General features: G+C 41.4%; 1 protein-coding gene across 16 annotated transcripts in view; it reads right to left on the bottom strand.

Moving 5' to 3' along the window:
* The window catches only part of ST3GAL4 (ST3 beta-galactoside alpha-2,3-sialyltransferase 4), a 171,224-nt gene that overhangs the window by 29,405 nt on the left and 117,809 nt on the right, over positions 1-24,010 (bottom strand). Inside the window, exons 1-2 of one of the 16 annotated variants that reach the window (XM_081844443.1) lie at positions 18,379-18,488; positions 16,245-16,399 (exon numbers count right to left, since the gene is read on the bottom strand). The exons of 8 other annotated variants lie outside the window; for them this stretch is intronic. In XM_081844443.1, the coding sequence (XP_081700569.1) occupies positions 16,245-16,346 (102 nt within the window). In that variant the 5' untranslated portion in view covers positions 16,347-16,399; positions 18,379-18,488. Of the gene's footprint in view, positions 1-147; positions 178-4,749; positions 4,925-16,244; positions 16,400-18,378; positions 18,489-24,010 lie in introns of those variants that run through there. 7 more of the 16 variants (XM_081844444.1, XM_081844434.1, XM_081844442.1 and 4 more) reach the window with 7 other exon arrangements.

The following is a 24,010-nucleotide window of genomic DNA, read 5'->3' as shown; positions in this document are numbered from 1 at the left end:
TGGGAGGGCTCCGTGCCGCGCCACCCATACCCTGTGTATAAGACGACCCCCAACTTTTTAACCTCCTTTTTGGGGTTAAAAAGTTGTCTTATATGCCAGAATCTACGGTATCTACATTGTATTAAACTGCAGTTCATGGTTACTTACAGACACCATCTTGCTAGCTCCCCCAGCCAGCTGCCGTCAACATAATAATTTTGTCTATTTAAACGGCAGCAGGGACACAGGGTAGACAAATACAGGATCAAAAGTCATTGGGCAAACAAAAGAACACTAGCCAATACTAAACAGTTACTAAACATCCGTCGACAGAGTGCAATAAACTCTGAAAGTTTTTATTTCCCTGTCACAGAGAGCCCTTTCTTTCTCTTTTTAGTTCCATTCATTGATAGAACCTCTCTGTTACTCTTATGCCAACACATAAGGCACCTTTTCCAGTCTTGCCCCATCCACCAGCAAGAGAAGGGAAAGCTATAGAAAGCATCCCTTCTCTCATCTCTGTCAGAAAGCATACTGTAATTCCAACTGTCCCAAGACTGCAGAAGCCAGACTAAAAGGACACCGATATCTGCCTCAAAGCAGAGGAACAAGGGTGTTTGGTAGTTTTAAGTACATTTTATATATGCATATAGTTTTAATTCCATTAATGTTCAATTGGTTTTTTAATTACAGTGGTGCCCCGCAAGACGAATGCCTTGCAAGACGGAAAACTCGCTGGACGAAAGAGTTTTCCGTTTTGGAGGTGCTTCGCAAAACAAATTTCCTATGGGCTTGCTTCGCAAGACGAAAATGTCTTGCGTAGTTCCTGCGGGGGTTTTTTCCTCCCCCCCCCTTTTCTAAGCCGATAAGCCGCTTATCCGATAAGCCGCTAAAAGCCGCTAAACCGCTAATAGCGCTAATCCGCTAAGCCGTCAATGGGCTTGCTTCGCAAGACGAAAAAACCGCTAGACGAAGAGACTCGCGGAACAGATTCTTTTCATCTTGCGAGGCACCACTGTATTGCTTTTCCCCCAATGTTTTTAGCTATTGTTTTTCTAATCTGTGAGCTGCCCTGAGTATCATCAGGGGAAAAGGTGGGGTGTTCTTATTCTTAATGCTTTACATTGTTTGTATTTGTTGTAAGCCATCTTGGGGGAAAATTTATTGAAAATCAGGGAAAGGAGGATTTAGTCCAGGGTTCTCCAAGCTTTCCTTGCCTCGGGCCGGTGTCTCCAGTGACGATTGCATGGCTATTTCTGGCGCACCTCCGGGTCGGAGGAGGCCCGTGCGCATGCGCACAAGCTATTTCCGGTGCTCCTCCGACCTGGAAGTGGGTCACTGCGGGCCAGATAAACAAGTCCCTTGGGCCTTATCCGGCCCCCGGACCATAGGTTGGTGACCCCTGATTTAGCCCTTTGGCAACTGCCTTAAGCTGGAGCCAATCTGGCATGCTGACAGGAGGGAGTCCAACATTTCCAGCAAAGGGAAATAAAGCAGAGAAGCCACAAACAACATAATGGTATCACCAGGGCTATTTTTCAGCCTGAAACTCACCAGAACTCTGTTCCAGCACCTCTCAGGTGGGTGGCATTGCCATTATAAGAGAACAAGGGAGGCATTCATGGTGAGTTCTGGCACTTCTTTTTCTAGAAAAATAGCACTGGGTATCACCACTGGCAGGAATCATCTGCCCTGAGTCAGAGTCATTCTAATATGCTGGAGATGACTCTACCCGAGTTCATTAAATAAGGAGGGGGAAAGCCTTGTGCCACTTACATACCACTCTAAACCAGGTGTGCCACTCACTGGTTAAGAATGAGAAATAGTCAAGACACATTCCACTAGTTGTCACCAATTCATCCTAGATAGAGGGCAGGTGTGTCTAAGGCAGCTCACAGTCCAGCAAACACAGACCCAAGACCTCTAAGACCTCTTCCTGCTGAGCCACCTATAAAGCCAAAGACAGGCGAGAGAAGACTCTGCTAACTGGCCTATGACAGTGATAATTTGTGATAGCTAATAATGCAAGATGGACCACAGCTGGCTGTATCATAAGATTTCCCCAAAGACTAAAAAAACCCAGAAGATTTTCACCTCTACACTACAAGAGGAAGCTAGTAAATGGTGAAGAGGTGCACCATCAATGGCTGACATATCCAACCTCAAAAGATTTGTTTTTGTTTTGTTGCAGGTTCAAAAGACTGAAAGGACATTGGAGAGAATTGTGCTTATCTAAAGGGAAAAAAACAATTGATATTAATCAGCAGAAAACTAGATGACCCTCGAGTCCCTTCCAACTCTATAATTTAAACAGAGTTGAAGATCAAGAAACTATGGTTCACTTCCTTGGAAAATATATCCAAAATGAGCTTGTACAGCTTTCAGGAGGTGCTATAAAGCAGAAAATTTGTACACATGCAAACTCAGCGAAATACTACTCAATTATTCTGGACTGTACACCTGATGTCAAGTCATATTGACAATACATTATGTTGATGTACTTTCAATTGTACACTTTCATTCTTTGATCTGATATAGCTTCCAGGAGTTGAAGACTTCTTCTTCCCACAGCCCAACTGTTACCATTCATCCCTTACCAGTCAGTACAGCTCATCAGTCCCTGGGATTGTCCCCAACTCAGTACAATTTATTTGTATACAGCAGGTGTTCTCAGCTCCCAGATGCACATAAACTATGAATCTCTGTATAGTTGTTATTATGGCAATAAATTATAGAAATACTACAACCCTAAGCAAAGGCTTCGGCTGGGGAGGGTGGGATATAAATAAAATTATTATTTATTATTATTATTATTATTAATTGTTGTTGTTGTTGTGGTTGTTGTTATTATTATTATTATTATTATCATCATCATCATCATCATTCTAATTTATAACCTACCCTTCAAATGCATTCACATTACTAAAGCATGGCTGACAGCAATTAAAATATCACAAAATAATAATAATAATAATAATAATAATAATAATAATAATAATAATAGTAGTTACAGATAGGTAGCCGTGTTGGTCTGCCATAGTCAAAACAAAATAAAAAAATTCCTTCCAGTAGCACCTTAAAGACCAACTAAGTTAGTTCTTGGTATGAGCTTTCGTGTGCATGCACACTTCTTCAGAGTGTATCTGAACTAACTTAGTTGGTCTTTAAGGTGCTACTGGAAGGAATTTTTTTATTTTGTTTTAATAATAATAATAATATGCTGTAAGCCGCCCAGAGCGGCTGGGGAAACCCAGCCAGATAGGCAGGGAATAATAATAATAATAATAATAATAATAATAATAATAATGTTTTTATATATTTTCAGGGTACAGAAGATACATTTTGAGAAAACAATTGTTACAACAGTAAACAGCAAGTAACTTGCTCTGATAAACTTACAGACTTTGATCAAGCCATGTGTTAAAGTTTCATTTGATTACTCTAAAATATCACACCAAATTTTCCCATGAGTGCTGGGTGGATTGCTGCCACATTCTGTATTTATGTATTTAATAAGCATTTGCCGTATGTTATAAAAGGAATATGGATTGTGTTTGCCCTTTTCCCTGGCATGCTAGTTTCTCAGCCAATGCTACTGACCATACTCTGCTATAAGAAGAATCAATGTTCATATTCCAACATCTGGCTATCTCCATACGAGCAGCAGTCAACTGAAGGGCTAAGAGGTCATCTTTAGGATAATCATGAGCAGACATTATCTTAAGCCCAAGCAGTGCTAGTGCAAGGGACATTTCAATTGTTTTGTTGTATATCAAGCATATTTCTTTGAAGGCAACATTCCAGAAGTGTTTGATGATGTCACACCACCACCACATATGGAAATATGTACCTTTTGACTGTGCATCCCCTCCAACAATTATTAGTATTATTATTATTAACAACCAAAGAAAGCCTAGAGACATGTCGGGGGAAAGCAGCTGGAGAAACTGAGGAATCATATAGACTTGTACGGGGCCATCTAGTCCCAACCTCTGCAATGCATGAATCTTTTTGCCCAACGTGGGGCTCGAACCCACAACCTTCAGATTAAAGAGTCTCCTATTCTACTGACTGAGGAAGGAAAGCCAGGGAGGCTGCATGTATTTTAAAAGGCATTAAGATAGTAGGAAAGCACACAAGATAAGAACCTGGCAGTCATGCATGGTGAAATGCATTCCTGATCTAAAAGTATTTGTAGCCAGATCTGGAGAAACTCACTATAACAGAGGGGAAGTATGGCAAAGTACATGCTGCACGTGACGAAGGTCTAGTTTTAATTCCCCACATCTGCACCTTGGACTGAAGAAGACACCTGCCTGAAGTCTTGGAAAGCAGCTACCACTGAGTGGCCTTTACCCACATGGTGCCCTCCAAATGTTCTAGACTATAATCAGCTGACACCACCCAAGATATTCACTTAATTTGGCCTGGTTTGCAGAACCTGGTAAAGAATGACTGAGAATGAAAGTGTGAGCGTGTGGGCTGGGTTCCGAATCTAGTTGCCCAGGAAGAAAATCCTTCCCCATTTACTTCAATAACCTGGCGCCATCTCTTCTCAGAATGCAACCGAAATTCCAGAAACAAAGCGAACTGCAATATTCCTTCCAAAGATGCATTAAAACCTTGTTTTATAAATCTTATAATGTTAAATGCCACCAAAGATTTTCGAGTATTTGTAAAGATGTAAAAGAATCTCGTGGACTTAAATATGAGATTCTACATATTAGATTTGAGTCCTGTTCTGTTATTCTAACATTTACATAGACTTACCTAAACTTTTCAAAAGTGCGTAGCACATAAACAGCAAGTACCACCTGGGTCTTTGATCAAAAGGCTCCAAAACCGCCCATGGCATCTAAGTAATGAAGGGAGTGGTTAAATCTAACCAGTGGCTCAAAGGCATCAGCTTCAAGGTCTCCTAACAGTCACAAGCTGCCCAGCTCTTCTGTAGCAGTGAAGTTGCTAAATATATGACATCTCTTCCCCCAAAGCTCCTCTATGACATCAAAAGAGATTAGCCAGGGAGTGAAAAACTAACAGCACTATCTGACCCATATCTACTCAGAAGTAAGTGGGGCTAGGATTATAACCAAAGACAGTCTCTTCCCCACCTGGTGCCCTCCAGATGTTCTGAACATCTCCCATCACAGCTGACCATCAACCACACTGGCTACAACTGATGGGGTGCTGTAGTTCAAAACATCTGGAAGGCATCAGGTTGAAGAAGGATGATAATACGTGGTATTTTCCTGTTTTTGCTTTATTTATATATGGCAACAACCATAGTGTTTCTGAATTACATCACAGTTCAAGAGAGTGCTGCATTATTTACTTAAGGATTAGTTTTTCCAAGCTCTTAAGGGTGAATCAATCAACCTTTAAAAACTACACTCTGACCTCAGAAGCTCCCCTTTGATGTACAATCAGTCTAAAAGGTGCTTAGGGCAGACGATGCTTGCGGTCAGGATTTTCCCACCACAGTTTCTGCCCCTCTCTATGTTGCAACTTTGGCTGGGAGTGGGGTGAGCAGAAGCAACTTTTGCTGTTCGCACCAAAACTGCTGTTCACACCAAATCTATTAAGAACTACTTGGAAGTCAAGTACAAATGCTAGCCACAATCCTTGAGTCATTTACCCTCTCCAAGGTAGTATTGGGAAAGTGAAGGGAACTACTTTTGATTTGGGGAATGCAATCTTAACATGCCATATGATGACACAATGGACTTGAAAGATAATGCATCTAACTCACCTTATTCCAGAGTGAAAATGGAAAAGAACAGAATAAAGACATAATATACCAAAAAAAAAAAGGACATAAAGGAAACTGAATAGAAGGTTCAAAAGTTTTTAAGTCATAAAATTAAGTTTCTAGGGAAAGTCATGCCATCGGTCCATCTAGGTCAATATTGTCTACACTGGCTGGCAGCGGCTTTCCAGAGTTTCAGACAGGGAATATTCGCAGCACTACCTGGAGATACTGGGGATTGAACCTGGGACGTTCTGAATGAAAAGGAAATACAGATAGCAAATATATGGAAAAGACGGAAGTCAGTTCTCAGCTCAGATCTGCACAGTTGGCCAATAGGGAAGCCGTTCCCCTCCTATGCTGACTTGCTCGCAGCTCTCTTTGATACCAGGGCAAGGCAACCACAACAGCTGCAGCAGGCATTTACTGTAAAATCATGGAAGAAGAAACACACTGGCTGGAGGCAGGGCAATGCAAAGGGTTTAAAATAAGAACAAGGTTTGTCTTTTGGGATTCCTAACAGTTTGCAAGCCTCCACAGTTTATAGTTCTGTGTGCACACAAAATAAGGAACCTGAGGATGAAAGGGCAAATTCCATCACTAAATCTATGTGGCACAGCGAGAGCAAGAGTGAGAGTGCAGTAGTTGTGTTATTGACCACGAGACCCCACTTCCTTCTCCATATGCCCTGGGCAGCAACCGTTTGTGCTTCCTCTTAATCCACCAAAACATCCTCAGCGGTGCGGTGAAATCAATCCAAGCAGCAGCATGGACTGGAAAAAATTAGTCAACTAGTATGGGTGAATACTGTGCAAAGCCAGCATGGGCCAACAGACAGAAGGCTGCAATGGGGAAACCTGGGACCCCTCTCTGATTCCACCAGTGCAGAGTTTGCTTGCCCCCTGTGCAAGATAATGGAGACCAAATCTATAGACGTTTTTCCTCTAAGTCCTCCGTGTTCTGTCTTCAAGGGATCTGTCCTAGGCTAGATTGCTCTACTCCTTGGCTCCCGTTCCCTACCTCCTTCCACAATGTTCTGTAATTCCCCTTCTGTTTTTCTATTTCCCCTCATAATAACTGAAGCTCAAGGAAACATACCAGGGCTCAGTCTAACCTTGGTCTTCCATCATAGCAGAACTGGCCTGATGGCTGATTTCCTCAGCATCTGCTGAAATTCTGATATCCTGCAAGTTTAGAATATTCCACATCACCATCTCTTGTCTGCTTTACGTTAGAAGCGCAATTCTTGGAACCTGGACTAATTAAGGACACATTGGCTTGGCTATTGGAGCTAATAGACGACCGAAGTTAACGGGAGTCTGGAAGATGCTCAAAACCTTCCCACACAGATAGAAGCAGAACCCAGATGTCATGCTGATCACATGGCTAAGAGAATTATAATCCAATTCAAGATTGGGAGGATACGATTATGGCAAGACCTCCAGATTCCTCAGCCCATTTCAATTACAGAATCTTTTTTTTTTTATAATATTTTTATTAAATTTCTTTTCTTATAGTCAAAGATATACAGAATAAAGAAGAAAGAAAGAAAACAGAAAAAAAAGAAAAAATATAAAGAATCCTACTTTCCTTAATATTTTTTAACAAACCAACTGGACTTCCCCACATCCTCCAAACCCTGCATTCTTTGTAGTACAAACATTTCAATTACAGAATCTAACACCTTCTTCCACTATCAAGCCTGTAAAAACTAGAGAAATGTTGTACAGTGGTACCTCAGGTTACATACGCTTCAGGTTACAGACTCCGCTAACCCAGAAATAGTGCTTCAGGTTAAGAACTTTGCTTCAGGATGAGAACAGAAATCGGGCTCCGGCGGCACAACGGCAGCAGGAGGCCCCATTAGCTAAAGTGGTGCTTCAGGTTAAGAACAGTTTCAGGTTAAGAACAGACCTCCGGAACGAATTAAGTACTTAACCCGAGGTACCACTGTATTTGTGATTTCAAAAATACATACCATCAAGTGGGAGTGGAAAAAGAAAAAGGGGAACACCGTCAAACTAGCAAATGAAGAAGATCCTGGGAACTTGGGAGTTATCAGGGATTGGAATGCACCTAAACCTTAGGAACTATTATTTTTGCCTTGAATAAAAGTGTTTGCTTGAAATTGCAATGATCCTGTAAAAAAATGTTTTTTTCAGCAACCTAAGAGGTTCTCTTCCTCTTGTCCCCACCACAATACATGGCATTCTATCACACACATATCCAAAGACTGATCTTCCCAATGGCTGCTACTGCAGTCTTCAACTGCAACTTCTCCCTTCTTCTATTTAAGTTACAAGTCCTAGTATGGAAGCATATAAAGCATGGGATGTGCAATTAGCTGGCAACAAAAGTAGATAGATAAAGAAACGGCAAGTAAAGAATGGCAGGGTTTTTTGTCCTGTGAGAGGGGTTTGGAAGGCAAGTACTTTGGAACTGTATCTGCTTAAAAATACAAAAATCTAAATACAAAATATAACATGGTTCAGAAGGCATGCAAGATCCAATCGTATGCCTGCTGGTAAATAAAACACCACATTTTACTGTACTGCCATATTGCCCTAAGCAAAGCATAATAGAAGCTGGATGCCCATTATCTGCTATTTAAGGCATTCATGCCTTAACAAAGACTTCAAAAACAGTGAATAGCGGAATGTTCAAGAGGGTTGGGAGACACCATATGGCTGACTGTTGTGTTGGATCCAGTCTACAGCAATATGAAAGTGTACTACAGGCAGAACTAGAGGCTATGGATTTGATACTTAAGCAGTTTAGGTACACAGGATTCTATCAAGCAAGGAAGCTGAGACAGGGAGAGCGGAGATCAGACCTCAATAGTTTTGTTGTGGTTGGGTCTCTTCCTGCTTAAGAGTTTCATTTTGGCTTACTTGGGTCACCCACGTGAGCCAAAAACCTCAGTTTCAATTCTGCTTCTGGTTTTGCCAAAGTGGGTGTTTAGCTTAGAGGAAGTATGTGTCTCTGACATATTTCAATGAACCAAAGCGTATTATTTCAAATGATAACATTTATATACAAAACAGCTCTTCACCACTGAGGATTTAAGCCATGGATCCAGAAAACAACTTTTCTTCTACTCATACTGTTATCTTTGGCTGAGACAAGTCCACCTTAAAAAAAAGGCAAAACCTCACACTGAATGAAATGAAAACCGTTATTATTAATAGGAGCTATTGCTTCAAGTGGAGCTGGAAGCCAATCTTGAAACCATTTAAAAAATACATAATTTAAACTTGGTTCCTAAAACAGCAAATCTGGTGCCAAGATATTGGGCAAAACAACCAAAAAGGTCCTCTCTCTGATAACACCAACCGCTTCAGAAGGCAAGGGCACATGGATTCCAGCCTTAAATATTGATCTTGATAAACAAGCAGATGGATGTACACGTAGGAAAGGTCCTTGAATGAAAGCCCAGTCACTTCACTGGAAGTCACTTCACATCTCCCTCCTAGCCTTGCTGAAGCCTTAAGCCAATGTTGGGGAATCTGTGGTCCTTCAGTTGCTTCAGGACTCCATCTCCATCAGCCTGCATTGCCAACAACATCTGAAAAGCCACAGGTTCCACGTCTCTGGATTAAGCGAGACAACTCAGGCTGGACCTCCTCCCTGGACCAGGTTACAGTGGTACCTCGGGTTACATATGCTTCAGGTTACATATGCTTCAGGTTACAGACTCCGCTAACCCAGAAATATTACCTCGGGTTAAGAACTTTGCTTCAGGATGAGAACAGAAATCGTGCTCTGGCGGTGCAGCGGCAGCGGGAGGCCCCATTAGCTAAAGCGGTGCTTCAGGTTAAGAACAGTTTCAGGTCAAGAACAGACCTCCAGAACGAATTAAGTTCTTAACTCAAGGTACTACTGTATTTTCTCAGAGGCAAGCTCCGCTTTATCCAGGGTTGCTCCTTGACCTCACTCACAAGTTTACCCATACAGTGCTTTCCAGAAAGCTGACCACGTGGGCTATGGAGGACGTGGGATAACGCAAAATGGCTGCCACATCCAAAACAACATAAAAAGGTGCTGTAACATAAAATTGTGCAGGCATGCCTCCCCATCTATGGAGAAAAAAAGGCATCTACATCAGCCACCATCACTCTTGTAACTACTCTCTATTCAGAATGAAAGGGAAAGTGTGTCTAATCCTGGCATCCAATGGCAAGTGGGCATGCTTAAGAGGGCAAGTTCAATGTTGGATGGCCATATGTCACGGATGCTTTAGCTGAGATTCCTGCATTGCGGGGGGTTGGACTAGATGACCCTTGGGTCCCTTCCAACTCTGTTAGGAGAGGACAAGCCAGTACCAACTAAGTACTGACCAGGAAGAGGAAACAGTAGGGTATTGTGGGGGGGGGTTGGGGGGGATATTTACACACAGGCTTCATGGGAAACAGTGGAGAGTGTTGGCAACCCCTAAAACATTTTTAAAACATCATCAAATATATGGTAGTTGAAAAAGAAATGCAGCCTGGTGAGGGGTTGATCAGAAGAGGAATGGTGAAATATCTCTTGTGAAAGAAGGCATGGGGAGGGGAATAAGGCAACCTGAGCTGAACTCAGCTAGGTAAGCAAAATACATCATCGGGCAAAATGGTAAGTTTCCATTCCCACAGGCTAATTGAGAAACATGCAGAGCAACATCAGGAAGAGGACTGACTGACATTTTTTTAAAAAAGAGTTTAGCAGCTCAAGATTTAGACGATGGTAGCCAACAGGGTTTTGGAAACACAGGAACAGTCAACATGGATCAAAGACCTGAAAAGCAAACTAATTGTTCATGCACAGACAGTACAAATGTGCATCATTTATAAAGAATGTACAAATTCTGCATACAGTAATAGCCTGCGCACACCAACTGGATATTAACAAACAGAAAGATGTTGATCAGTTTAATGAGCAGCAGCTGTGGACGCAGGTAAATATGCTAGCAACCACACTTACTTTTTCCACTGCATCACTCGCTTGTTAAAATTTAAAAATACAAAGCACTAAATAAACAAACAAAAATTAATCTATGTCCAGTATAAGCCCAAAGGTACTAATTCATGCATGTCTGAATTACCCTAAGCCTCAAAAATATAACAAATCCATACACTGGGTAAGATCATCCCCAGAAGCCCCATCCATCAGGGTTGATTCATGCATCTTTCGAGTGGTTCATTAATTTGTACCTGGGATGCGGAGTATCCCAGAGAGCCCTGTTACAAGCATAAGCTCCAGCAAACCACCAGCCAACCCACTTTAAGGTCGCCTGCCAGGGCAAGCTTTATTGTACCTGTGATGAAATATCAGATGACCTCTTTGCCACTGAAGCACGAGTCAACCCAGATATAAAAGAAGTGGATGGTCACTCTCCCAAGGACACACATATTGTAAACAAGCCTTTGCCCACACTTGGTGAAAAGTGAAACTATCTCTCCACCTGACCTTCATTGCACATTTATGAGGCCAACACACCACCAAATTCCTTAGAGAAGAACATGGATAAAAGAATAGCACATAACAGTACAGTGGTACCTCGGGTTAAGAACTTGATTTGTTCCGGAGGTCTGTTCTTAACCTGAAACTGTTCTTAACCTGAAGCACCACTTTAGCTAATGGGGCCTCCTGCTGCCGCCGCGCCGACAGAGCCCGGTTTCTATTCTTATCCTGAAGCAAAGTTCTAAACCTGAAGCACTATTTCTGGCTTGGTGGAGTGTGTAACCTGAAGCGTATGTAACCCAAGGTATCACTGTAATGGTAACACAGCAGCTTAAATGATGCAGTGCTGGGTTTTTTACATTGCTGTTATTAGGCAAAGAAGAGACTTGGGCTGACTTTGGGGAGTAGGCGCTATAGATAAAACAGTTCACTTCCCTCACTTCTTAACAGCCACGCCACATCACGTGTGGCACCACCTTGGCACCTCGTCTGGATGTAAACGTGCACAAACTGCTGCAGCTGAGACAGGTTTTACATTTATACAAACCTAAGAGTGGGGGCACGTTCACTGGGAAAGTCTCATTCATTTTGTATTCCATGAATAGGAATTGCATTCATTGCTTTTCCCCATTTATTTCAACAGGAGCTCCCCACTAATCTTCTGCTACCTGTAACTACCTGTACCTTGCATCTAAATAACATGACGTTTCAGGCATTCTATGAGAACTCCAGCCTCACAAACCAGGCATCACGCCACCTGCCAAATATAGATCGAACAAATGATTCTCATTTTAAAGAGCCTGTTTGATACTGGTTGATATCTTTGTGCTTCCTCTTTGCATACACCCCTGCAGCCTTTCTGTGGTCTCCAGAGGCATTGCTAACCCCCTCCCCCCAAATAGAAATGATTGAAAAATAAATCAAACAGAAGACAAATCATTTTTTTAAAAAAAATCAGCATTTACTCATTCGAACCCCCTTCATTTTCATAATGAAAACAAATGAGATGGATTATCTGTGTTGCTTGCTATTTATTTTAAAAACGAATGAAAACCAATCTACCAGCATCCTTTATCTCTGTACACCAATGAAACAGGGAAACCTGCCTAGCTTCCTCAGTGGCAATGTATGTCAGGGTTTCTTTAGCAAATTGAAACTTTCAGGCTCTAGTCTCAATCTAAACACTACTCCACCCTCAACACCTGAACTCAATCATTTTGTCTACCACACCCTCCCCTTCCGAAAGGATGAATGCCAGCTGTCACCTTTAATCAAGAAGATTTACCACTCCAGGGTGGACCTTGGGCACGGGGAAAGGTGAGTAAGATATAATGCAGCCAACTTTTCTGGAAATTCAAAGCCAGAGGCACTCAGTATTACACATTCAGCCATCCCTAATAATAATAACAAGCATTGAAACCAGTCTTTCCCAACCTGGTGCCATCCATATGTTGCTGGATTCCAGATCCCATTAATCCCAGCCAGGCAATTGCCAGGTATGATAGGAATTGTAGTCCAAAACATCTGGAGGGCACCAGGTGGCAAACGGCTGATCCAAACATTAACGTTCTTAAGAGCACTTTGCATACACTACCTCAATAATTCTAGTAAGTCAAGTCAACATGATTATACCCTATTTTTAAGAGGAAGGCTGTGGCTTGAAGTTAGTGGCTTATTTGCCTATTAAAATGAGGACAATGGGGGAGTAGAGTTTTGAACAAGGGAACTTCACAGCTCATAATATTAGAGGCAAACTGTTTTTCTTTAGACCTGTAAAAAAAAAACAAAAAACTTAAGCCGTATTAAGCTTAAAATGGGACTTGACTCCCAGTCCAGCAATCATGTGGTGGCATGAGATTAAAAAAAGAAAGGGGGGAGCATGAATAACAACATATGTAGTCTGTCCCATAGCCTGTAAATACACAATAGCTTACGGAACTACATGGGACTGTAGATAACAGTACGGTAAATCCATCTGCCCACTCCAGTAAGGGCAAGTTGAGAGAGGTTCTAGGTGGCTGCTTCCCAGCCAGATTATGTCCCTTCATTTGGATATCCATCAAAACTCAAACCCAGGTGTCTCCTAGAAGCAATATAAGACTTCCTTGGCCTGACTTTTTAACAGCTTGTGTGATGCTACAGCTAGAGGTTTCAGCCTATGCAAGAAGATTGCAAACAAGTTAAAATATTTAAGTATGATCCAGCAAAACAGAAAAAAGGTAAAATATATTTAAGACACCACTGAAAGACCCACTTACTTGGGCTCCAAACAATGCTTATGGGTAAAAAATTAATATCAATGGGAAGGCGACGTTCCACTAGGTTAATGGAAAATAAACCAGGATTGAAGGTTTTCTCTGAACCAGGAAACTGCTATCTACTTAATACACCTTCAATGGAGAAAAACCATGCATGCAAGTTCACTGCAGTTTGACATATAGGTTTCATATTCTTTTCCATATGCAAGGTCCTTCTTGGTTATTTAACAAAAAATATTTAACAAAATGTACATGGCACTTGACCATAATAAAATCAGTTTGCAAGACATTATATGGCCTCAGACGAGTCATGATTACTTAGTCACCACTGTCCAACAGCTATAATAGTGGCTTTCTTTACAACACTGTAAGACTAAGACTGGCTAGAATTCCATAAATAATGGTGGGGCTAGAAAATCTTGTGGTTGCTTAAGCTGCAGGACCCAAATAAAATAGACATGGCTTTGGGGAGGCAGGGAGAAAAAGACAGAGAAATTGAATTTATGTAAACATTATGCCATCTGGTTTGGATAAAACCAGAACCTATCTGGCAGAATTCACAGGGAAACTCAGCACAAAGTCACCATGAGGAAAACAATTAAAGCTGTATTTAACTGAGCAAATTGATTCAGAGTAAACAGTTTTCTTTTGTGATTCTTTCCTCCATTCAGGATTAACAAAGTTTCGTTTCCCACATGCCAAGGCAGTTTTGATTCTAGGCCAAAGACAAAGGGATTGCCACTAACCTTGAAGGAGGAATATAGCCTTCACCAATTCTGAATTTGTGGAGAAGTTTTACAGGTGCCTGCAGATTTATGTCAAAGAACTGAACTCTAACTGATGGGAAGAGAAAAGAAGAAAAACTTAGGTGGGAGACTAAGGTGAGAATTAATGGGCAGTTAACACTTTGTGGCAAATGAGGAGTGAGGTGCTATAACAATTCTGGGATGCACTTCTGTACAAAACAGATGGAGAACTGCATTTATTTAATGGTCCCCAACACAGTAAAATAAAACAGATTCCTGCATGTTGTGAACTAGCATACTCAGGAGAGAAGCTGAGCATAGCCTTTACCTGGTTTTGCTGATCACCTTCAGACAGAATTTTCTTTTCAGAAAAGATTACCAGCACAAGAGCTGTAGACTAAATTGTGGTAGATCCCACAATTTTACCTGCTCACTCTGAGAGCTATACAGAAAGGCTATGACCTGAAACATCGCCAAGCAAACCTAAAGCACAATAAAGACCACAGCCTTGTGCAGCATAGCGCAAAGACAGAGCATTGATAGTTGCTGCAACGCCCATCACAAAGGTGCTTTTATTCAGTCTCCCCCCCCCCCCGCCACACTTTAGCCTTTTGTCTCACAACAGGTGGAATGAGAAACTGGGTGAAGAGACCAGTGCGGCAAGAGAAGCTGAAGCCTCACTCAAAGTAACTTTGGACTTTTTAAAATCAGGATCTGATCTTCCAAGCTGATATACACCAATCCCAGACTTCAGCGAAGTGAAACCACAGCAAGCCACAATCAACGCCAATGTACTTTGTGAGTATAGCACTTCCCAACGCTATTTGTGTTAAAACAAAATCCCGACTACAGCATACAAAATATTGTGAGTAATGATAATAAATGCACAGTGGGTATCAATAAGGGTATCAATCAAGTTGCTATTAAAAACACAGGGACAAGAAATCTTGAAGAAAGAAAGAAAGAAAGAAAGAAAGAAAGAAAGAAAGAAAGAAAGAAAGAAAATACCACCCGTATTTTTTAAAAACTAAGCAGTGACAAGAGTCTGATAGATTCTTTCTCTGGAAAAAATGTTCCACAATCTCAGCCCCATGATGGAAACAGATCTGTCCTGAAGGCACTGCCAGATGTCATTCCAACCACAGGATAGTAAAAGAAGCAGATCTTAGAGACTGGGTAAAATAATAGGCATTCCTTCAGAAATACTGTATGGTGAATGCATATATCGACATGGAAAGACAGAAACCCATACAGATCTGTTCACACCTTCTGATTGATACGCATTTCTGTCCAACTGTACCCCAAAGACTCAAGGTGGATAACAATTATTTGAAGGTAGTAATCAATTCATTAACAGCTGTAAAAATAAGTATGGCAAAGAATTGGGTAAACAGTAATGCACCATCCTTAATCGATTGGATTGAGAAAATATGATCCACTATAAAGAGAATACGCATAAATAAGGGGGGAAATGTTTACAGGAAAATGGACTGTGTTCCTTATCGTTTGGAATAATAAATACCAAGACAATGTGCAACCTGTATGATACTATCTTCTTATAAATCTGATTTGGGAGTTTCAAGAAAAGATGGCTAACAAAAGACAGAGAAGGAAATCGGGGGGGGGGGGAGTTAAACTGTGAAATCCTATGCATGCTTACTCAGAAGACCCTTGGTGTCATTATAATAAATCTCCCATTTGCTTAAAAAGTCCATTTAAAAAGAAACACCACAAATGTGAAAGGATCACCATTGTCTTTAGCAGCACAAGTGCTAAAGTATGTGTACACACCATACATTTAAAGCACAAAGAATCATAGGAGCTGTAATACACCCACCACAGAGCTACAGTTCCCAGCAACCTTAACAAACTACAGTTTCCAGGATCAAGGGGGTGGGGTTTCAATGTACAGTGTGTATTCAAATGCAGGAGTGATAGAATGCATAGGTTTTGGTGTGTCACCAGGAGCCTGTAAAATGTTCTCTTGATATAGATTTTTTTAAAAAACCCTCAAATCTCAAGACTCCTTCAGTTTTGACCTCTCCATTAAAAAAAGCAAACCATCCCTGTCATTACCTGGGGGCAAGTTCTTGCACGGAAGCACTGTTGAAAATCCATCACCCTTCTTGAAATTAACTTCCGAATGCTTCTTAATTCACAGGAACATGGGAGTCTCATTTATGTATCCCAGAAAAGTGCATGCTGGGAATAGGTAGATCTGAGAATCAGAGCTAGGGAGGAGCGCAGTGGTTATTTTTAGTTACCCTTGGCAGATCTTTTAGTTTAAAAAAAAAGCCCATCTTGCGAGAAAGAAAGAAAAATGATTAATTTTACCATGGCAGGCTGGATTTTGAACATGCCCTGTGTGATATAACTTAAGGCATAAATCAACAAATCCTTCCACTTGGGTTGTTAGGGCACTGTTTGCTTCTTTAGGCAATTGTACAGGGCGTGGATGAGAAATGATGCCAGCTGACCTCTAAGGAACATATCTGTATAAACTTCTGAAGCAATGCCACACCCTTGGGTCTTAATACCAGCCTGACCATGGGGACGGGTGCAAAATGGCTGCCATCAAGTTGCACTCCTCTTGAAAGATGGTAGTGTAATACTCTGCAGAAAACACACACGGTAATATTTTAAGTGGTACCAATAAGGCAGTGTTGCAATTTGTGTGTGTTCTTGAGCATACTTTGGATCTAGGGACCTGAAGAAATCTCTCTCTCCTCCACCCCACCCCTCTCCAACACTCACAATTGTCCTGAACAAATATTAAGTAAGGAAAGTTCTCCGCACTCTTTCTTTGGGAGCTAAACATTATGTGGAGACACAAGACAAGGCCTCCTTTATGGTGGCACCCCAGCTATGGAACACCCTCACCTCTGAGCCCACCTGGCACCAGCTCCGAATTTGTTTCAGGCTGCATGTCAAGAACTGGTTATGAGCTCAGGTACTTGACTGCTGCTAAGTTTACGGGCTATCAATACGAACCGGCTTACTGCTTTAGTAATCTAGTAATTTAGGGATCTGAAGAAGTGTGCATGCACACGAAAGCTCATACCAATAACAAATTTAGTTGGTCTCTAAGGTGCTACAGGAAGGAATTCTTTTAATTTTGCTTTAGGTATATTACTTTATGCAATGAATTATAGCTTTAAATTAATTATGCACCCCGCTCTGAGACCAAGTAGTAAAGGGTGAGTTATGATGAGGTCACTCTTCCTTTCCACACAGCCCAAAGGACTGCTCACTCTCCTAGAAATCTTCAGAGATCCAAGATCTTCTTCAGAGTCCCTTTTATGAATCCATCTGCTTTCAGAGGGAGTTTAATGGTGCCATTCCAATTATGCAACTTCACTCCTAGCAAGGCCCACCCAGGGATTGCCCTGTTATGTTTCAGATGCTGGGACAAGACCTTTTTTATTTGATGTTGCCTGCTGTAAAACTCATTGTTTTACCTGGTATTTTATATAACTTTTACTACCACCATTGCTTTTACAGTTTGCTTTGGGATACTGATTTTTTTAAATTGGATGTTTTAACTGCATGTTATTCCACACCACTTTGGAACATGTAAATTAAAATAGAAAAAGTGAGCTGTGAATCTTTGAAATAACAATAAAAGGAAGGAAGGCAATGATTAGCATTCAAGGCTCTACAGCAAACTGCAGACATGAGTGCTATAGAAATAGCCACTGGTTCTGCTTGGTAATCACCCCCTGAGAACCATTCTTTTGCAGGAACATTCAGCTGCTTAAAATACCTTCCTTTCCTACTGATTGAAATTCAAGACTTACTTTTTTAAAAAAAGATTTCTAAAAAAACCCCAAGAACACACAAAATAAATCAGTCTAACTAAAATCCCCCTCCCAACAGAAATCAGAATTAGCAACATTATTATAAAACTGCATGCAGTTAAATTCTACCCAAAGCTTGCTTTTACGTAAACACAGCTTTCATCTGGCCCTAAGCTGATATACTCATGGACAGCATCCTAAAGTCAATTTGCACTGAGAGAGGAGTCTAACTTCCAAAGAAAGGGAGAAACTAGAGGAGAACCTTAGCAGCAGATAATAATAGTGCTATAGCTGCCAACATGGTGGCTGTCTGCATGCTCCCTGGTGCCCCCAAAGTCTCCCCTGGCACCCTCCCAAGGCCTCTTCAAATTTTTGGAAGTTTGGAGGGAGGTGGTTTTGCTTAGTTTTTTCACCTTTAGGAGACAAGCTCTAGCTTGCAGCCAACTCAGCCATCTTGCTTTCTTATCCCCAGAATGCATCTGAACTCCACCCGGGACAGACCAAGCTAGTGCTTTGCTTGTGCTCAGCCAAGGTGCCTGCATGTATCTATTTATGTATGCCCTGAATTAGATAAAAAGAGGAGAAATGTGTCACATGGTTGCTTCTTAAGGGTCTGAGGAGAGAAGGAGTGCTGGAATGCCTGGGAGGGGATTGTGGGTTATTTTAATTTTGTGGGAGGGCGATTTTGTGCTTTGGGGCAGAGGCAAATGCATTGCCTGTGTATGTATTAAAATAATGCCTGGATGTTGTTTGAAGACGTTGGAAAGGAAGAGAAATTGGCCATGAGAGTTCCTCAAATTTTGAAATATGCTCATACACCTTAACAGTTATGTGACCCCCTGCTTATTCAAATGCATTGAGTTTACAGCAACCCTACAAGGCAAGTCTATATTATTAGTTAGGGTTACTTTGGAATTTTGCCGATCGAGGATCAGTCATACTTGCAAAAGCTAACTCCTGCCATGATCTCTTCAGTAGTGCAGAAACATAACGTGATCAATGGACTGCAATGCAATAAAATCAATTTTATTTGTAAATCACGCAAGCCAGCTTGGCTGGAGGTTTCTCACTATTAGCATTGAAACCACGTGACTTCAAATGCACTCAGCAAAAGAAGCCAAGCCGCAACCCACGTTCTATGCATGGCAATGAGAGTTTAGAAATCTGGAAAAATCTTTGACAGTTAGGATCAAACTGTATGTTGTAGAAATGCATGGCGGCGGCTGATCACATGTAGGCAGTGGCGTAGCGTGGGGGGGGCCGGCCGCACCGGGCGCAACATCTGGGGGTTAGGGTTAGGGTGCGCAAATCCACGGGTTAGGGGGCACAAATCCACGGGTTAGGGGGTGCAAATTACTTGCCTTGCCCCGGGTGCTGACAACCCACGCTACGCCACTGCATGTAGGTTATGCATCTCTCGGGTAATGTCTAGCAAAAGACATTACCCAAAATGGCTTTCACCATTTCTCTACCTGTGCTCAAATTCACTGTCCATTGCATAGAGCAGGTGGAGAAACGGTGAATGATTGCATCATTCATAAATGCATATAGAGATATACACATATATTAATGAGTGACATGGGCCACCAACAACCACGTGTCCTTTGTCATGTCTTCTTAGGGCCTAAAAAGCAACCCAATAGTCACTTAGTGCATTATCACAGTTCTGAGATCCTGAACACCCACACCATCAAGGTGGACAGGGAACACGGGAACACAGCTCTCAGACTTTTTCCAGAGCAGGAGCAATTGTGTTATCCGCCTGAGTAATCCTGACAACCTGATAATGTGGCTTTAAAAATGTTTCTAACAGATTAGCACAGAGGAAATCAGAGAATGAGAAAAACAAACAGAAGCGGCATACTAGCAGCTTCAAGGATAACACTTTACTGGAAGATTATTGCCATTTCTTCTTTTTAAAATTGCTTTATTGTTGTTGTTGTTGTTTCTTTTTAAGTAGCACTGCCCATAACAGAAATCCCAATGTATACATATGCATAATATGCAGAATTCTGTTCCAACTGTGTAAACCATTCTGAAATCTCAGTCTTCAAGGTGGATATTGTTACAAAACAAATGACCGGATTATAATATTAAGATCTGAAGGAATCCTTGGAAAGAATTCATTGAGCTGGACTGTAAATGGAAATAATGAAAATTTTAACAAAATCAAGAACTACTTTTGGACTTTTTGAATGAAAAAATATTAATTTGTGGTGCCTGAGAAGAATTATGTCTGGCAGACTGATAACCACCTATATATGATATGATATAGCTAGATGGTAACCTACTAGTGAATGCTTTGAATACAGTGGACGCCTGGGTTGCGAACGTGATCCATGCAGGAGGCACATTCGCAACCTGCAGCGTTCGCAACCTGCAGCGCTGCGTCTGTGCACATGCGGGTAGCAATCCGGTGCTTCTGCGCATGTGCAAAGCATGATTTAGCGCTACTGCGCATGCGCCGAAACCCAGAAGTAACCCGTTCCGGTACTTCTGGGTTCGGCACGGTGCACAACCCAAAAACGCACAACTGAAGCGTCTGTAACCCGAGGTATGACTATAATTTGAATGATTATTATATATATAATTGGCGGATAGAGAATTGGAAGCTCCTCTTTCTTCTTTGTTTTTCTTTCTATCTCTTGATCTTTCTTTATTTGGGTTTTTGTAAAATTTATTTTCTTTAGATTACTTTGACTTCTGTTATATTTTTATGTTGCAATAAATTTTCAATAAAAGTATTTTTATATATGAAAAAGATATCAAATCTGCAGATTAAACCAAAAGTCTCACTTCACTTGGCCAATAAAACATGCATAGAGGTTAACATATGCATACAAAATTGGCTGACGGGAACAGTGAAAGAGAAGCTTGTCATGTCTTTGATGGGTACATTTTGATAATCAAAGATCTCTGCATTTGCAAGTGGGAACGGGAGAGTATATGTCAGTGTTTGCTGTGAATCTGTACAATATCTAGGACTGTTAACTGCTGGGTCTTGCCTTCATTTTTAAACAGAGTTTTGAAGAAACAGCAGAGGGGAATATATGTTGCTAGAAATAAGATAGATAAAAGGGAGAGCAGAGCATTAGTTATAGCCTCCAGCAGTCAAAAACCACTGCAACACAAGTTTTCTGTGCACAAGGCTGAGGCACAGTAGGTGTAGAGAGAGAAAACACAGGTATGAATAACTATTTAGGTGCAATAGTCTCGCTTCTCGCTCTCTGTCTCATTTCATATTCTCTCATCCAAACCACTGAATGGTTTAACTACAGCCTGTCCTCAAAATCAGCATGAGCCTTTCTTACCAGTCCACCAGTCTACATGTTTTGCTTTGATTACATTCCTCTGATCAAAGAGATACTGACAAGCCAGTTTGAGCGAGACAATCTTTTTGAGTTCCCTAATCACTCAATGAAGGAGTGATTGGAGAACAAATACCATGCGGTACACAAGGGTGAACTCAGGAACCGTGGAGAGTAAATATGAGTAGAGGAAAATTTCGGGCTGAAATGAAGGAACGGTAGGTGTCCTGACAGCAAGAAACATCAATGGGATGAGAGAGGGACAGAGATAGATGCCCAATCGCATTGGTGCATTCTGATTGCTGAAAGCAAAATGGTGAAATCCCTGTATCAAACACAAATTAGACACCCAGTTAAAATACTTTGTAGGATAAGGGAATTTGGAAGAGGCAAATTAAAAAAGAATAGTGACATGGTAGAGTCATGGGCTCTTGAATATCTTATATCCAAAGGATAGACTTTTTTCAGTGCCTAGACATTTTCCCCTTCAAGCCTCCATAGTTCTCCAACATTTCAGAACAACAGCCTTTATAGAATCTAGGGCTGGCTATCTCTCTCTATTTCAATCATACAGAGAACCTCTGGTAAAATTGCATCACTGTCCTTACTCCCTGCTAATTTTTCCATCAACAAGTCTTTGCATTTAGTGCTATCTGTGCTTCACTGTGGGTGGATTAATGAAACTGTTTTCCAACACTTTTTATGGGTAAGGGCCAAAGCTCAATAGTATAATAAATACATTGCATATAGAAGGTCCCAGATTTGTATCCCCTGCATCTCTACGGTAGCACTGGAAAAGACTCCTGTCTGAAACCCTTGAAAGTTGCTGCAGACCAGGGTTGGTGAAACTGTATATTTCCAGAAGTTGTTGGACTGCCACTCCCATCAGCCCCACGTAGCATGTTCAATGGTCAGAGATGGGTTCACAAGTTCACTGCCCCTGGTGGAGGCAATGCTGTGATAGATGTACCCATAATCTGACTCATGTAGGGTTGTCACCTTTGTTCTGGCATAATACAGGACAGGGTGCGGTGCTGAAATGACTTCAAAACAATACATCACAATCTATTGAAGCCTAACAGGACGGCCTCTCTGTAATCTGTCACATACACACACATACATTTGAATTTGTAAATCTGTCTGTACTTTGCTGCCCAGAGCTTTAATACATGGTCGCTTTCACACACTTGGCAGAGAAAGAGATGGGGAGAGAGAAGCAGAGATAGAGGACAAACTGCATTGAATCAATGTAGGATGTAGCATTTTACATTGAAATATGGGGCAATCCTGTATTATACAGGACAAGTGGCAACCCTAGTGATAGTAAGACCATCTTATGTTCCAGTTTTACATTCCAAGCTGATTTTTGTGCCAGAAAGTTATGCTTCCTTAATTCGTTCTTGAGGTCTGTTCTCAACCTGAAACTGTTCTTAACCTGAAGCACCACTTTAGCTAATGGGGCCTCCTGCTGCTGCCGCACCACCGGAGCACGATTTCTGTTCTTATCCTGAAGCAAAGTTCTTAACCCAAGGTACTATTTCTGGGTTAGCGGAGTCTGTAACCTGAAATGTATGTAACCTGAAGCGTATGTAACCCGAGGTACCACTGTACACACAGGAGAATGCAGATGTGGATGAGAGGGTAGAGCCAATTGCAGCTGAGGAGTGGGTCCCAGTTTTCAGTGCTAATCCACATGAAAATAAGTCCCCATACAAAGAAAAGGTTCAATCCCAGACCATTTTTGGCCATGTTGGCCTACTATTTGAATCCATTGAGTATTCAGCCTTGCTGCTCTCTACTGACCAAGTAAAATTTTTAATAGAAAATTAAGTAACTTAGTTAAGAATACAGGAAAGTAAATTATATTGCTTGTTCTGAGGTAGGGCTGATAAAATTTGGATAGGTAAAAGCGAGTTTGACCCTTCCCAAATATTCAGATGGACCCTCAATATTTTTCTCCTGTTCACCATCCCTCTTGGCAGATGATTTGCATGCTCTTCAAGTTGGCTAATGATCCAGCCAATCAGTGATTATGGATTCATGATCATGACTCAATGTAGCCCCTCACATGTGACAGTGGGATGTCACAATGCCAGATCAGTATGAGGTCTTGGTTACTGAATGAGAGAATAGTCACTTTCCATTTTAGAGGTGAAACAAACGAATAAATCCTGACCAAAACAGGAAGGGAGGGGGGACATTGGTTCGTGGAAGTGTATTTTGCAAGACACAGCTTCTGCGAATCCAGGCTCAACCCTAGTTTTGCATTATATTTACTTAGCTCTGTAGGCAAAGGGCAAGGCAACTTGTCTGCATTTAGCTCCAACAGTTCAAAACTCTATTCTCAAGCCACTGGCCTTAACAGGACATTACTATAGTAGAACAGCAGAGGCACAGGATTCTGCAGGTGTGGTTTTAGAAAGTGAGAAGATATTTAGCAGAACAGTAGGAGCGCAAGCGACACTGTCGTCCTTGCCCTGCTGTAGCACATATTTTGAAAGCCATGGAAAGCTCTTTCACAGTGCATCAGGAAGACATACAATCTCACCCAATGAGGGCTGAATAAACTTATTTTTATTGTCTTGTACCAGGTTAAATATTTAAAAGTTATGGTTACGCAATAAAAACAGATATTTTGCCCTTTGACATATGCAAATATATGTTCTTTCCTCCACTTTACCAGGTTTACCATTCAATCACCTCAGTAAATTTTGACGGTAATGCAAATTTAATGCCC

Source organism: Podarcis erhardii, assembly GCF_964252035.2.
Source record: "Podarcis erhardii genome assembly, chromosome: 16".
NCBI lineage: Eukaryota > Metazoa > Chordata > Lepidosauria > Squamata > Lacertidae > Podarcis > Podarcis erhardii.
This window is presented reverse-complemented; position numbering and strand designations above follow the sequence as displayed.